This window comes from Xyrauchen texanus, chromosome 31, assembly GCF_025860055.1.
Source record: "Xyrauchen texanus isolate HMW12.3.18 chromosome 31, RBS_HiC_50CHRs, whole genome shotgun sequence".
NCBI lineage: Eukaryota > Metazoa > Chordata > Actinopteri > Cypriniformes > Catostomidae > Xyrauchen > Xyrauchen texanus.
The window spans coordinates 18124147-18141967 of NC_068306.1; the positions used below are offsets into that span (position 1 = coordinate 18124147).

Genomic DNA, 17821 nt, shown 5'->3' on the forward strand with positions numbered 1-17821 from the left:
TTTCTCGGTTGGGAAATAGGAAGCGGGGGCCAGGTGAACAGTCCATGTAATTCTTTATTACACAACACTTTTCAGCGTACACACACACACGACTGCTTTGTGCATCACTCTCTCTCCACCAGCGGTCTGGACTGCCCTTATATCCCTCTCCTTATACTAGTTCTGTGCGTTGGCATCCTTCACGCAATGGAACCACTGGAGCATGATGTGGTCCAAACAGAAGATGTAATCATGCCCCAACAGATAATACTTGAGGGTGAGGACCGCCAACTTGATCCCAAACACTCGTTCTCAATAGTGCTGTACCTAGTCTCCCTCAGCGAGAGCTTTCCACTTATGTACAGCATGGTGTGCTCCTCTCCCTCCATAATCTGGGACAGTACTGCTCCCAACCCCCTATACGATGCATCTTAAAAGTAAGAGAGAAGTCAGGAGAGTGCAATAATAGCCCACTGCAAAGTGAAGCTTCAACCTGCGTGAATGCCTGCTGACATGGCTCCATCCACTGGACCGAATCTGGTGCCCCATTTTTAGTCAGATCAGTCAGCAGGCTGGTGACGGCTTGGCACAAACCTACGATAATAGCCAGCCAGCCCTAGGAACTGTGTCACCTCCTTTTTGGTCTTAGGTCTTGGGCAGGCTGCAGTCACTGCGGTCTTATCAATTTGAGGCCGCACCTGCCCATGACCCAAGTGGAAGCTCAGATACCATAGTTATGCCCACCCAATTGCAAACTTATTTGGGTTTGCTGTGAGTCTTGCCCATCTTAATGACCTCAGTACAGCCCTTAGATGTCACAGGTGCCACTGCCAATCATTGCTGAAAATAATTATGTCATCTAGATAGGCAGCGGTGTAAGCAGCGTACAGTCTGAGGATTCTGTCCATGAGCAGCTGAAACGCAGCCGGGGTCCCGAAAAAACTGAACAGAAGGGTCATGAATTGGTGTTATCTGAATGGTATGGAAATTCTATCTTTGCACAGGACATGGGAGTTAAGTCAAATTCAGTGTTGAATAAAAGCAAGCCACACCTAACCGATCAAGCAGTACATCAATCCAAGGCATTAGGTACGCATCAAATTTAGACACTGCATTGACTTTTCTATAATCCGCACAGAACCGGACCGAGACATCACTCTTAGAAATCCAGAACCATCGGGCTTGCCCAGTCACTGTGGGTTTCTTCTATTACCTCCATATCTAGCATAGCCTTCAATTCTTCTTTTTTGTGTTTGGGTAATTGGTAGGGATGACTGCGTACAACTACCCATGGGGTAATTTCGATATGGTGCTCTATGAGATTGATATGGCCGAGGAGTGGCGAGAACACGTTGGAGATTTCTCTTTGCAACCCAGCAACCTCCGTGACTTGAGATGGTGAGAGGTGGTCTCCACAAGTGTGGTGACTTGATTGTTGGCTTTTAAATTCACCTTCGGCCGAAGCTCCTCCCTCTCCAGAACCACCACAAGTCACAGGAACCACCTTTCTCCATGGTTTAAGGAGGTTGAGTTGGAAAATCTGACATGTTCCACCTCTATCCGTTTATTTCATCTCATAATCCATTTCACCAAATCGCTGTGTGACCTCAAAGGGCCCTTTGCCACTTGGCGAGTAATTTAGAACTTGATGTGGGGAGCAATACATGGTCGTTATCTACCAGTGTAAATTCCCATAGTCGAGTGCCCCTATTATTCAACCTGCTTTGATGTTCTTGAGAACTGGACAAGAATGTATTGAATTTAGTTTTTACTGTTTGAAAGTCCCTCCTCCCAATTTTCCAGTAGGTAGTTGATCACGCTGCGTGGACAGCGCCCATACAATAATTTGAATTGGGGAAAACCCTGTGGAGGCTTTCGGGATCTCTCGAAGTGCAAATAATAGGGGCTCGAGCCACTTGTTCCAATTCCTAGCATCATTGTGCAAATTATGAATCATGTTCTTTAGAGTTTGATTAAATCATTCAAACAAGTCATCTGTTTGGGGGTGGTAGATGCTAGTACGAATCGATTTAATCCCCAGTAAATCATATAGTTCGCATAAGGTACATGACATAAACATAGTGCCCTGATCATTGAATATTTCTTTTGGAATCCCCACTCAGTAGATAACTCTGAACAGTACCTCCACAACACTTCGTGCTGAGATGTTGCACAGAGGCACTGCTTCTGTTATCGCGTTACATAGTCCACCAGAACCAACACAAAGTTATGCCCACATGCTGTCCGTTCTAATGCCCCGACGAGGTCCATGCCAATTCTTTTGAAGGGGACCTCGATCAATGGAAGGGGACGCAATGGCGCTTTTGTGGTGGCTGCCGGATTTATCAGCTGACATTCACGGCATGCTGCACACCATCTGTGAACATCCCCGTGAATGCTCAGCCAGTAGAAAAGGGCCATTAGATGGTGAAGTGTTTGTTCCTGCTCTAAATTACCTGCCATCAGATTATAATGAGCCGTCTAGAATAACATTTCCCGATGGCTCTGCGGTATTAACAGTTGAGGTGTATCTTTCTGAGTGTCCTACGTCACTTGATATAACTGATCCTTGATAATTGGAAAGTACGGGTATGAGAGTGCAATATCTGGCTGGAGGCATTGAATATCAATCACCCTCCCTTGGTTGAAGGCATACCTAAGGGTCTCGAATTGCATCTGCTCCAGAAGGAAATCTGCTGCAGGGAATCTCTAAGGGCTGGGGAAGCCGAGACTTCCCTCTCCCTTGTGTCCTCCTGACATGGAGCTGATGTAGACAGCCCTGGCACCGCCTCGCTAGCCAGCAAATTGCACACCACATACCGATATGCTTGGTTACAGGACCCACCCACACATATTCCCCTCAGTAAAGTTGTAAATGCTGGCCAATTCATATCCAAAATTAGTGGATGGGACTAACCGCAGCCACGACACTATGCTTTTGTCCCCATAGAATGATGACATCACCAAAGGGTAGTTTTGAATATCCCCATGCACACACCTTACCTTTATCCACCGGCTTGTATCCAGAGCCTTGGATTGAACCATGCCTTGGTGAATGGAGATTTGGTTACAACCTTAATCCACTAAGGCTTGGTACGTACCCCCCTTAATACTCAAAGGTATCCAGTAGGCTCCTGCTCGTTCGGGGGTGGCCTGTGGTGCATTGGGGATCTGGACCAACATCTCCACCTCCATGGTGGGTCATGGAAGTGCCCAGGTTCCCCGGAGCTCCAGCAGACCAGCCCAGACTTCACACCCAGACCCACGGCAGCGGATTCACCAGCCTGTGGGGGAGAATGGAGAGAGATAGGGGAAACCGGCAGGTTGAAAGGACACCAGGACCGGGGAACTGGGTTTGGGGTAAAATTCCCAATTTACATGGAATAGGGGGAAGGGGATTTAGGAGAGAGAGAGATAGAAGAGGGCTCACCAGCTCCCAGATATTCCGCCATATGTTCCTCAGCATGCTGGACTGCCTCATCCAGCGATGCTGGTGCCTTTTTATTCGGTAGCCTAGCGATGAATTTGGGTGAATATGAATGGGTGGCCGTGCTCGCCAAGTGGAAATGAGTGGAAGCGTTGCCGATGTTGTTCTGGAACCACTGCTCCTGTTCCACATGCAACTCAAGCAGAGCCTGATGTTGGGCTTGGTGGATGCTGGCAAAGGTCTTGATCACTTCGGCCAGAGGAGAGGACTCTATGATGGCATTTCTTCCACTTAATTCCCGGGTTTCGGCACCATTGTGAAAGATCTCTTGCTCGGTTGGTAAGGAGGAAGTGGGGGCCAGGTGAACAGTCCACGTAATTCTTTATTACACAACACTTTTCAGCATACACACATGGATTGCTTTTCAGCACAACAACTGAAAACACACACAAGACTGCTTCATGCATCACTCTTTCTCCACCGGTGGGCTGGACTGCCCTTATATCCCTCTCCAGCTCTCACTGCAACACAAAACAGCTAGAGATATTTTCCCACAGTTGTCAATCCTTATTGCTCTTCCTCTCCTGGCCTCGCTCTCCAAAGACGTTGCTCGGCCATGCCTCTATCTCCACACAGACATTACTAAATGGCATGAGAAACATAAGTATTTAAATTAAATATGATCAAATCTGATGCATCAGGCTGGGACTTATGTCCTTTTATACTTTTTTTTTACTGGTCTGAGTACAGTTTGCTTTAAATCCATGGTGCAGTTCACTTATAATGTGCATTGTGAGCATCAGGTTCACATTTTCACAATCGCCTACAATAGTATGATAATTGCCTATTCTAATATTCAATTCATACAATAAATGAAATTTACAAGACAAATTAATGTTAAAATGAATATAATAGTCAAGTGGTACACATTCCAATAAACATCAACATAAATGAAAAGTAGACTGAGACATCCACAACTAAAATTATGCAAAATAAGATCTGAGTCCACTTGTAAGGCTATGTAAGGCTATTAGTTTAAGGGAAATAAGTTCACTTGGTTAAGTTTTGGTCCACTTAAAGGGGTTTTAGTTTAGTTCTTTTACAGAGAACTCAAGTGTTTGTCATAAGTATGAACTACATATTCTCTCTTTTTACTCACGTCTTAGGTTATCCCAGATTGGAAAGAGCAGGAATGGGATCCAGAGAAAATGGACACTTATGCCGGAATATTCCATTTCCGCTTCTGGCGTTTTGGGGAATGGGTGGATGTGGTGATCGATGACCGTCTCCCCACAGTGGATAACCAGCTGGTGTACTGCCATTCAAATGACAGCAATGAGTTCTGGAGTGCCCTTGTGGAGAAAGCTTATGCCAAGTAAGCACTTCATTCTTTAGAGGGATTTAAGGATCTTAAAAGGTCAGTCCGAAGTAATAAAGTGCTATAAAAATCAAAGTGGTGTTCTTTCTCTCTATACACCAATTAAGAGTATATGGTTGCTACGAAGCCCTGGATGGCGGAAACACAGCCGATGCCCTGGTGGATTTTACTGGCGGGGTGTCAGAACCCATGGACCTTTTGGAGGGCCAGTTTGCACAGGATGAAGTAGCCAGAAGCCAGCTGTTTGAGAGGGTGCTAAAGGTCCACAACCGAGACGGCCTTATCAGCTGCTCTATTAGGGTGAGATACAATACAAAATTCTGATTTAAGTTTTTTTATTGATTCAAAAATTTTCACACAGAAAAACAAAACATAAATACACAGAATCAACATTAACCTCCACTCTTACCCTTAACCCTCCCAGTCCCCAATCCCACCCTGACCCCCAACAACATCCCAGAGGTCATAAATGATATAGACGCACACAAAAATAAATAAATAAACAAATAAAAAATATAATAATAATAATCACACATCCATAAATGACATATATCCGCCCCATTTCTCCACAAACAAGTTATACTTCCCCATTTTTATAAATGACGCTTCTTCAAAGGCTGCCACCCTTCCCATCTCCGAGCACCACTCCTGAAATGAGGGCACTCCAGCCGATCTCCAAACCCTTAAAAGTATCTGCCTGGCAATCATGACACTGTGTCAAAGTGTCTTTAAGAAGTCTATACAATCTAGAGGGGGTCCAATAGAACAATGTCAAATCTTGAATTGCATAAGGCACACCCTTGCTTCTCTAGGTGCTGACTTGATGTTTTGTATAATCCTAGCCCACTCTCCCTCCTCCAATACCAAGTTTAAATCTTTCTCTCCATAATCTCTTGAGAGAGGTTGAAGCTCCATCCCCCAGACTCTAAATTAACAGGGAGTAATACACTGATGCCTCATGACCTTTTCCAAAAGCAGTAATCACCACTCCCATAGTATCTGCCACTTTATGGGAGTGTATGCAATTCCCAAAAATAGTACAGAGCAAGTGGCGCAGCTGTAGATACCTAAAAAAATTAGATCTAGGGATCCCAAAATGTTAAACCATATTTTCAAAGAATCTCAACACACTACTCTCATATAGGTCACCGAGTGTAGTAAACCCCCTCACAATCCACTCTGACCAGCTGAAAGGGGACTTATTAATACATAATTTGGGTTCAACCATAAGCTCAAGGTAACATTTAGATAAATATCAGAATTAAACACTTTTGTCCATACTGAGTGCAAATGCGAGATAATGGGGTGTAACTTAACTTCTCTGGTTAGATTGCTAGAAAGGATTTGCAATGGCAAAATAAGGGCAATAACTTCCTGTTCATTACAAAATCAGGGAGGGGCTCTTTCAGGTGGAAGAGACTAATGAGCCAAATGCCTGAGACCGACCGCATAATAATAAAACAAAATCTTGGGTAGGCCTAGCCAACCTTTGTCAGTCAGCCTATGCATCTTACTGAAATGTAATCTGGGATGCTTACAATTCCAAATGAAAGACTTCGCTATGCTATCAAATTGCTTGAAATAAGAGAGGGGGACATCTATAGGGAGTTGCTGTTGCAGGTAGTTGAATTTTGGAACAATAACACTAACCTTCCCAATCATCAATAAATGTAATGAAGCCCACCTGCCCACATCGCTCGAAAAACTTTTGTTAAAGGGTCATTATTATCTCTAACTAAATTAAAAAAATTAGCCGGATATTTAAATACCCAAATAGTTAATGCCCTGTTTGGGCTACTGGAAGGCGCCCAGCTGGAAAGCCATTACTGGGCAGTACGCTGTCAGAGTAAAAGCTTCGGAAATAAACCAATTGACTCTGTATCCTGAGAACTTAGAAAATGAATGAATGATTCTGTGGAGGCAAGGTATAGATCTAGTAGGGTCAGAGACAAATAATAAAATATCATATGCCTAAAGCAAAAGCTTATGCACCATACCTCCCACTGTCACCCCTGGAAAATTGTCCTCCTTTCTTATCGCGGCTGCTAATGTTTCCAGCGCAAGACAGAACAATAATGGGGAAACAGGGCATCCCTGTTTGTTGCCCCTATTCAGAGTAAAATAATCTGAAATGAATCCATTTGTTTGTACCGCCACTACCGGGTGTCTATAAAGTAACTTAATCCATCCAATAAAAGTATTTCAGAACATGTATATTTCCAAAATCTTAAAAAGATAATCCCATTCTACCATAGCAAACGCCTTTTCTGCGTCAAGTGAGATGGCAGCGACCAGAGTATGATCTTTCGCACTGACCACATGATATTGATGAAATGCCTGATGTTATCAAAAAAGTAGCAGCCCCGAATAAACCCCACCTGATCTATATGTATTAGAGATGTCATAGCTTTACTTCAGGAATCAGGATCAGGAAAATCGGATGGTAACTCTTACACTCGCTTTGGGCCTTTTTAAGAATCAATCTGATCTGGGCTTGTGTCATGTTTGGAGGAAGCTTTCCATTCTTTAATGATTCCATATAAACTTCAATCAAAAGTAGAGCCAGTTCTGTAGCATAAGATAAAAAGAAATCAGTGGCAAAGCCATCTGGGCCCTGGAGCCTTGTCTGTAGGCAGGGCCATAATTAACTTGTCAAGCTTCTGCAAGGTTATTTCAGAATCAAGAGAATTTATTGCTCAGTCGTCAATTTAGGGAGTTCTAAATGTTCCACAAAGTTTCTAATATCTTCATCAGTAGACGAAGATGTGGAACTATAGAGATCAAGATAGAACTTTTTAAAAGCATTATGAGGGAATGGTAGAAAAAGACTCTCTCTGCTTTATATATTTAGCCAAAAGCGTATCTGCTTTTTCCCCGAATAGACAAAACTCCACCTTCTGCCACAAAATAGTATTATATCTGTATTTCGGGAAAAATCGGGAAAATTCTCTGAGGCCATCAGGAAACATTCGACGCTTCAGCTCTGCCTCGGCACTCTTAATATTCCCTTCCATCTCCACGAGATCTCGTGCTTTGAATTTTTGATGAATGAGGCATACTGTATGATTCGGCCCCTAAGAATCGCATTAAGTGCCTCCCAAGCCCCGCCAAGAGAGGATACTGAGGACCAGTTGGTCTCCATATAACCTTTGATTTCAGCCTTTAACATTTGTTGGAAATCAGGATTTTGCAAAAGGGATACATTAAAGCGCCGACTATATGATTTATTTTTCTCCATATGTGGCAAAACCTCTAAACTCACCAGGGCGATATCTGAGACTAAGATGTTTCCAGTTGAGCAATCAACAGCAGATGAAAGGAGGGACTTAGATATATAAAAAATATATATTCTAGAATAAATCTTATGGGCTGATGAAAAAATGTATAGTCCCTTCCAGATAGGTTCAAAATACTCCAAATATCTGCAAGACCAAGATTTTTACACATCATGAGAAGCGTCAATGTTGCTCTAGGGGGCACACTCGTGTGCTGACCTCAAGTTTGCTACCCTCGAAAAGTTAAAATAATTATTTCAGATTACTCATAAGTAATTTAGAGTTTCAAATTCTGTATGCCAAAATACACCTTTAATAATTCCAATCACTTTATTCGTAATCATAAAGCCCCCCAAACTGGGTGTCTATAACGTGCAATATATTCCTTTTTTTATACATATTTTATAAATATATTAATAGTGATACTAAGCTACTGATATCTCCAAATCTCACAGAGAATACTGTATATTGTACATGTTATTGAGTCTCACATCTGTCAAGATTTGTGTTCAGACACTCATCCGTCCGTCCGTCCGTCCGTCCATCCATCCATCGTTTTGTTTCTCTGCCTTTGTTTATTCATCTTTCGTAAATATTTTCCCAAGCTCTGAGGATTCTTTCAATGTGTGACTTGCTTATCAATGGACTATGATTGCTTTCATGCACAGAGAAAAAAACATTTTTGAATATATTCAAAGCTGAGAGGTAATATGGCTTCATTGAATCGTAGAGAACTTCATTGTGTAATAAGCAACTTTTGAACATCTATTTGAACAGCAGAACATAATTATTCATGTCACACAGAGTTTACAAGCATGTGCGTATTGTCAAAGCCTTATTTACAAAGCTTATTGGAGTGTAACAAATAGGCATTGTTTGTCTCATTCCACCATCTACATATTTTACTGTAATAGTGTGTCATGTTTTTCAAAATCAATAATTTAAAGGTTAAGTGAGTAATTTCCGCGCTACTAGTGGCACCAAACAAAATTACAAAAATAAAATATGTTTTCAAACAACATTTGCCAACACCCCTCAGACTCCTCACGCCCTTTCGCCACTCTCTGATTCCCTGTGAACAAATAGGCCATACTAAATAAAAGGTGTGTAAAGGGATCAATGGAAAGGAGGAGGCGAGAACCGGCTTTTCAATATAAATAATGGTTTAATATAAAACTTAAACAGAAGACAAACACACACACGACGGACATGTCCGTAAACTATCTCTCTCTCGTCGCACCACCGTCTGTCATCGGCCTTTATCCCTCTCGGAGGCTTAATTTGCCTGATAAGGGACCGGTTGTGTATGATCACGACCCGGCCCCGCCCTCCGCCCTGCCACAAGGTGATAAACGTTGAATGTCATAATAAACAAGACCACTATAGCATAAAAGCACTGGACAGAAAGCATAGCAGAGGAATCGGTTAATACCATAACATCGCCAGATTGAAAGACAGCTGGTGTTCTGGGGATCTAGTACAAGAGGTAGTATAGTTTTTGGTAACTAGTAAGCATAACGATACATATTCCGAGTATCTTAAAATGTATCTGAAGCTCAACAGTAATGAGTTAATGTGTGTGGCAATACCAGAGTGTACTGTAGCTTACCTGTCGAGAAGCAACATGGCTAGAATCGAACCCCCAAAAAAATCCCTCAATGTCCTCCACCTTGTAAATGTTCACTCTGGTTTTACTCCATTCTCTGTCTCTTTGTCTTCTAGCAAGTCTTGAGAATTTTGGCGAAGCTACATTTTGTTTCCTCTGTAACATGTCTGCCATGGACATTCATATTCTCACTGTTGAACAATTTCCTACTAGTAACCACACCATTAACTCATACTATAGGTTTAGATAGAAAGTTATGGGTGAAGCTGAGCGGGCCACTCAAAATATAAACATTGATGTTCTGATAGTGCCTGGGAGGCTCAGTGTTTACACTTTTTTGGGAGGTAAACCCAAGAATGGCTTACTTATAGTTATCTATGAACAATAAATTGGGATATCAGAACGTATTTTGACATAAAAAAGTGACAAACTTCACTTTTAAAATCAGCTAATTTATTTTCATTCCAATCAAGGGATTTGATGCTTGATTATGCTTTTATATGGATTCTCAAATTGGTGTTCAGCTGCAACTAAGTAAAGTTTAACCATTGTTGACCAGGCAACTACAGTGGAGGACATGGAGGCTAGGCTAGAGTGTGGGTTAGTGAAAGGCCACGCCTATGCAGTGACTGACGTTCGTAAGGTCCGCCTTGGACATGGCCTGTTAGCATACTTCAAATCGGAGAAGCTACACATGATCCGTATGAGGAATCCCTGGGGGGAGAAAGAGTGGAGTGGACCCTGGAGTGACAGGTGAGTCATCCTGGACATCATATGGACCTTAGTCAGGTTAGATGCCTTATTTCATTTTACATGGATGACAATGAGGCTGTGAGGAATATGCGTCTATTTTATCTGCATTACAGGGGCATTCAGTTGTTCTCTAGCTAGCGTTAGCATTGCTCTTCTTCGTGTACATTAAGTACTGATGTTACAGTGGTGTTAGATGCTATCTAGTTAGAGTTTGAGGTCATTTCTAAAGTTATTTATTACTATTATAATATAATTGCTTTGCCTTAAAACAAACGTCAGAAATCAAGTGAACAGACTTCAACAGTTAAGGACAGATTATTATTGTCCCTCATATCAATAATCTTTTGAGACTGTTTTCGTTTCACGTTATTTCTAAAGACTGTTATTACCTTTATACCGCACCATGTAGAATAAAACACTTTTTATAGAAAACTATTATGAGTACAGTCTTCATCTCATGTGAGTGTACACCATTTGGATCAAACTTCACAAAAACACAATTAATTCCTTAATATGTAAAACATTATAAATTGGCTCCAAACTACTGAATGCACCATTAAACTAAGTGTGGAATCTATACTTACTAAGGCTGATAGTGTTAAGTGGAAACTGTGACATTTTGGGCCTTTTGGCACTTTATTAATAGGTCAGAGAGGACAGTAAATGATGAGGAGAACAGAAGTTTCAGAATGTTTCTTCCAGACTCAAACGTACAATTCCCACATGAGTGCCACTGCTCAATGTACCAGAGCACTTGCCGTAACCACTAAGCTACAGCTCCAATGTGATGTGGCATTGTAAAAGATACTTCTTAGTCATCCTCCCATCATTATTATCTCTACAGAACAAATGGAGTGCAGGCAGTAGTCACACTCATGAAATGATATGCTTTCTCTACACTACCTGCAAAGTAGTGCTACCTATCCTCAGAGACTAGAGAAAGCTATTTCTCTCTCCGCCTCTTGAGATGATTTCAGTAAATATAACACATAGCGGAAGTGTCTATTCTTATCACCTGCTGCTGTGAAATTGAGATATCAAGCCAGGCAGGCTGATGGTATAAAACAGGGAGCTGCTGTGATTGAAACGGAGAGGTCTGGGGGTGTTTAGAACTCCACCTCCTCTCATTTAAATAACTGTGCTCTTGTTTGATGGCTCCTACTCTAAATATCCACCACTTCAGGGAAGAGTAGAATATTATAATGGACCTATGTAATTAAAGAGTGGGAAGTCTTCTCCTTACTCTCTCCAAATTCTTTGTTCAAATACCTTAACAGTTAAGGCAGGGTTATATTGGCCTCTCAATTATTTACTGGCCTGCTAGAAGGATCTTAATATGGTGAAATTAATCTTTCTTCATATTTCTGCTTGGTGAATTATTTATTCAAGGCTTGATTAGAAGTAGTCATAATTGTTGACATGCTTTATTTCTTTCATGAAATTCTAGAGAATCTTTTAAAGACCCCATTGAATCATAATTAGGGTTTTGTGGGTTTTAGTACATTTGAAGGTACTATGGCTATTTTCACACAGGCAGAATTTATTTATTTATTTATCCCTCTAGGTTTTTGTAGTCTGAACAGGACAAAAACACAAAAAATCTGATTTTTACCAGTCTGATCCAAACCACACTTTTAGGTTGTTTGAAATCTGATTAAAAACTGATTTTTGTTCATGCGTCTCAGTCTGAATGGTCATATTGGGTTTTTATGTGTTTTTTCGTCATTAGTTGTACACGACAGGTGTCAGGTATTGTGTCGAAAATACATATTCTACATTCCAAATGGCATAAATGATGCCTTCACAGTGCAATTTGAAGGAAAAACAATTACAAGATCATATTCAATAAAAAAAAATGTAAAATGTAAAATGTCTGACTCCTCATTATTCAACCTGTTACAAGACTACTATGAAACATTGATCTGAGTTGAAATTATTTTATAAGCTTACTTGTAGTAATCGCACAGTGAACCAAGAAGCAGGAGAGATGGCTAGCAAAACCCAGATGAATGGTCTGATACGTCTTAATCCACGGATGTGCGGTTGTTACAGAGCAATATCTGACCACTGGATGGTGCCATTGACCAATCAGAATCGAGTATTCCAGAGAGCCGTGTAATAAGGTGCGGTAGCACACACCGGCTACGAGTCACCACAACGTGATAAGGTGTAAAGTTGAGCTTTTTGTGCACTTCAATACAGGATGGGAGTCCATTGAGTCCATCAAGAGTAATACTGAAACTTCAGTACGGGACACAAAGCCTTCAAAACTGGACGTTTCACTACCCGCTATGCAGGACAATAGTCATCCCATATAGGATAAAATACTGGCAATAACAGGACAGTTGTAAACCTTAGCAGCAATAATCATTGCATATGCCACCTCTCCTGTTTTTAAGCTGTTTTCTGTGAAGAATGTGTTAATATTTGGAAACTGCCCTCATGAAAAAATCCATTGCTAAACTCTCACTCATGGTGAACATATGCAAGTTTGCATCATTACTATGACAACTAATGTGGACATAGGAAAAGAAAAAAATCTAATCTGTATGCGTAAAACCTGCAGTTTGAAAATAGTCAGTCTAAAAAATCGGATTTGGGAAAAAATATGATTTTTCCTGCAGTGTGAACAAAGCCTAAGAGTGTTTGTAGACATCTATATGCTAATGTACTAAACATTGACAAACATTTTTATAGCAGATATATGCATTTGAAATTCACCGGTCTTCTCTTCTGGAGAAATGGACCAAAATATTCATAACTCATGTTGCACTAGAGCTTTGTCCAATCAAATGCTCTCTAGAATGAGAATGTCCCTCCTCCTGCAACAGGACAGAAAGTAGCAAAACATGTTTCATGGCTGTGACATAGCCTATAGCCTATAACATCATCATTTCCTGTTTCAAGAGTAAATCAACACAGGGTATAAAACTGTGCTTTTTAGTTATCTCATGGGGTCTTCAATTTTCTGACTTGATGGTAATGGACATAGACTGCTGTGCTGGTGGGTGGGTGTTTATCTCTCACCGACTGGTCTTTGTTGTAGCTCACAGGAATGGAAGAAGGTGAGCAAGAGTGAGAGAGAAAAGCTGGGCGTCACTGTTCAGGATGACGGGGAGTTTTGGTGAGTGTCACTCTAGTCTTACCTTCTCGGTCTAGATCACCATATTGCAGGGGTTCTCAAACTTTTTGTCAGCTGAGACCCTTTGACCTAAAGGATTTTCTTGATGTACCCCTTGACTTTTTAAGTAATGTTAACCTTTGGAAATGTAAATAAGTTTACTTTTTGCACTTATATTTTAATGAACATTTATTATATCAATTGTTCTTTTCTTATAATATATATATGCATGTTATTTTATGTTATTCATTATTGGCATTTATATACCAATCAGAGATTGCACTACATATAATCATTATCCGTCACAGTAGTAAAATTTACAATGAAAAACTGGCCTGTTTTTATTTTAATTTCTGTTTTAATTACCCTGATAACTGTATAAAAAGGTGTCATTCTCATTTTTGTGTGTAGATTTGATATCTTGATATAATATAGCCAATATTTACATTTTCAGTCATTCAAAACTACTTTTTATTACAAAGCTAGGGCTGTAGCAACCATAATAACCTGGGGTGGGGGTCATGTCCTCCTTACATCTGGAAATATTTTTAGGAAATGAAACATTATATTTATATTTCTTGGAAATTATACATTATATTTTAAGAGTTTCGCCAGCTGTACAAGGAAATAGTAGCTGGCCGCCTAAGGACTACAGGACTACAGGACTTATCAGGACTACAGGGCAAACAATGTCAGGTTAATGACTCTAAGGTTACTTTTAAAATATGATTGCGCTAATAAAGAAAGTAATTATTGTATGTTATGTCATAAATTTGTATGGGGAGTAGCATGTAATTTACTTTTGCATTAAAAAGTGCTGTTTTCTCAAGAGCGTGCATTCGCTCGCTGTCTCTCACACACACTTACGCTGCGCGTGCAGGAGAGAGAGAGAGTGAAGCTGCATAGACAATGGTTCAAAAGGAAAATTGACATGCTTGGTTTAAGTTGTGTTCTGTCTTGTTTCTTACTTGTCAAATGACAAAATTTAGAATTATTCAACAGTGTTTAATGTAAATATTTCATATCGCAACTTCTTCACTCTCGCACGAACCCCCTGGAACCCCCCCCCCCATTCGGGAAACCCTACCATCCTGTATCTGATAAATACTTAATTTCTCCAGTTATCATCAAATTGTGTTTCCCCGTTGGCTTTAAACTTCATGACAGGATGAACTTTGAGGATTTCTGTCACTACTTCACTGACCTGATCCTGTGTCGACTGATAAACACATCCTACTTGAGCATTCATAAGACCTGGGAAGAGGAGGTGATGAGGGGCTCCTGGATCCATCGAGACAACCCCCTCCGCAATCGCTCCGGAGGCTGCATTAACCATAAAGCCACATTTTTGCAAAACCCACAGGTTAGTGTGCCTGTGTGTGTGTACTGTTTGTAGTTAGACAGTAAAATGTAGCTCTACTGTTGGATTTACATGAGACTGTGTTATTTTGTTTGTGAGTTTAAAGCACGTTTTTTTTTGCTGCAGTATGTTTTTGATGTAAGAAAGGTGGAAGACGAGGTGCTAATCTGCCTGCAACAAAAGGAGCGCAGAGCCACTCCCAAAGAAGGCAAAGGCGAGAACCTGGCCATTGGATTTGACATCCATAGGGTACAGAACATGCTAATACATGTCCTTCTGAGTCAAAGTATTTGGTTTGTCATATACTGTACATACAGTGCATAGGCAGTGAAATAATTTTTCTGCAGGTCAGCTCCAGTTTAAACTGTGCATTTAAAATAAATTATACATTTAGAGAATACATTTAAATTCAGTTGTTATGTAATAATTATAAATGCTTTTCATGGCCCTTTAGTATTGATGACAATTTTTGTATTCTATTCTAATTTCCATGTCTTGATCAAGCCTCTTCTCTACCACCAGGTGGAGTTGAATAGAAAATACAGAATGCACTCTGCACAGCAGAAGGTTGCAGGATCAATCTACATCAACTCTCGCTGCGTCTTTCTAAGGAAAGAGCTAAAGGAGGGGCGTTACGTCATAATCCCCACAACCTTTGACACCTGTCAACAAGGAGAGTTCCTGCTCAGAGTCTTCACTGATGTGCCTTCAGACTGCAAGTAAAGTAGCTTTCAGTTAAGAAATCTCTGAAATAAATCTCAGAACCTGCGCCGAACATCCACCGCCACCACACAAATAGTACAGCTCCACTGTGTGCTGCCAGTTTTCTGTAGTCTCCCATGTTCACGTTCTTGGGTATTTCCATCTATAAATTTGATGAAAAAGTGCACTTTCACCCCTGTTATGTGGCTATGGGACATATACCTGGCCAGGAGGGCTGATGTCTTCCTTTCTTATATTTCCTCAGAGAACTAACTCTGGATGAGCCTCCACAGACATGCTGGACCGGTATGTGTGGTTACCCTCAGCTGGTCACACAAGTGCATGTGTTAAGTGCCGATGGCCTGCAAGGCCAAGACTCCAATGGAGGTATGCCTACTATTGTTTTATGAGTAACATATGAATATAGTAGAGTTTATATTCAGAATTCCATGATAACAGTTTATTTTAGATTTTTTCCTGTTTCTGGATTCTCTTGATATCTAAAGTGGCCCAAAAAAGTATTTGGATAATTTTGGACACAAATTTATTTTTGTGATATATGTTGATTGAAAAGTGTAATATTTCTTTAAAATAAATGCCATATGGTTTGATATTTTCTTCTTAAATTAGACATTCTAAAATGTTATGTGTGCTTAAGTGTCCAAATACTTACTGGGGCCACTGCATGTTTTGGCTGTGGTTGTATTAAGAACAACTTACACAGTTGATATATTCCCATGGACACTGTAGACTCTTATACTGTTTGATTAGTAAATAGGAACCTCTTTTGACCACTCACAGACCTGCAATGCTTGATCCAAACAAGACACAATCTGACTTCTACACAGGAGGTACTGACTCTAGCGGCCACTAGCATGTATTTCCCTCCCCTCATATAAATGTAAACATAGAGAGTCTTAAACATTAGCCCTAGTTCTGAAGTGTTTCGGTTGTTTTATGTTCCTCTATAACCTGTCTGCTATTTAATTATTTGTTTGGCTGATACACTGAATAGGGGAGGTGAAATGCATACACATTTCTATTACCATGTTTTCAGAATGGCCAGTTTTACAAAATTTTACACCATAAATTGCCTTTGGAGAGCAGCTCACATTTTTGCACCTCTTGGAATGCATCTGTGGCAGACAAACCCAAGTTCTGAGCGTGAAAAGTTTTGAGGGTAAATTCTATGGGACAAAGACTGCAATAACACAGTGAAACTGATGTCTTCTCCTGAGTCGTTACGTAATAATTGTGGTAAACAGCTGTCATTAGGACATACAGTGGTACTCACATTAATGATGCAGTCGTACCAAAAAGTGTGAAAACCACCTTAAAGTCTTTAATCAAAACCTGTTGTGCCCATGTGTTTTGTTGATCTCCATTTTGGACTGTATCCAATGCATGTGCATTGAAATGTTTATGGTGTCAGTGGTAGAACCAGCAGAATCAGGTCATTTTTTATCATGCCAAATAAAGTGCGTTGCTGACAGGTGTTATTTTTTTTTTCCTTTAGCCTCTGACCCTTATTTGATCATTACCTGTGAGGGAGAGAAGGTTCGCTCTCCCGTGCACAAAGACACACGCTGCCCTAACTTTGACATTAAGGGAATATTCTACCGCAAAAAGCCAAAGGAAGGCATTCACATCGAGGTGAGTTAAAAGTATGTTTAAAAGTAAGGGTTTAATAACAGACATTTTTATAATTTTATAAAAGCTCTTATATGAATTATTCTGTTAAAAGTCATGTGTTTTTGAGCTGTAAAGCTGTAAAGTGTAAATCGTAATTTTTACAGTAATGTTATGGTTTTAAATTTTGTTGACATTATATCGTCATGGCAATGATGTTGTAAATTTGGATATAACTTTACACAGAAAAGGTTAGTAAGTGATTTTACCACACTAGTATTATGTTAACACAAATATTGTTTATGTTTTGTGGCTATACATTTAAAACAGTGAGTATTATAACGTTTACGTATTGGCCCCATAAGTACCTCACTGGAACCTTAATGTTTGCTTTATTTTTTAAAGAAAAGGAGGGACAAGTCAAAATAAATGTTTTTGTTATTCAATATTATGCCACAAATGCTGTCGATTAGGCGTAAGGTGCAGTATGTAACCATTTTCATGTAATATTCGCCTTTTTTTGCCAATGTGTGAATGGTTTGTAACGCAACTTAAAAAAATTAGCCCTTACCGGACTTCCTAGGTTGCCTA

At 40.3% G+C, this 17821-nt stretch overlaps 1 protein-coding gene across 1 annotated transcript in view; it reads left to right on the forward strand.

The window, feature by feature from the left end:
* LOC127625348 (calpain-5-like) overlaps nt 1-17821 on the forward strand; it is a 41154-nt gene that overhangs the window by 16614 nt on the left and 6719 nt on the right. Inside the window, exons 4-12 of the mRNA XM_052100598.1 lie at nt 4573-4781; nt 4892-5084; nt 10225-10418; nt 13465-13542; nt 14707-14902; nt 15026-15148; nt 15422-15618; nt 15867-15988; nt 17118-17254. Of these exons, the coding sequence (XP_051956558.1) occupies nt 4573-4781; nt 4892-5084; nt 10225-10418; nt 13465-13542; nt 14707-14902; nt 15026-15148; nt 15422-15618; nt 15867-15988; nt 17118-17254 (1449 nt within the window). The remainder of the gene's footprint in view (nt 1-4572; nt 4782-4891; nt 5085-10224; nt 10419-13464; nt 13543-14706; nt 14903-15025; nt 15149-15421; nt 15619-15866; nt 15989-17117; nt 17255-17821) is intronic.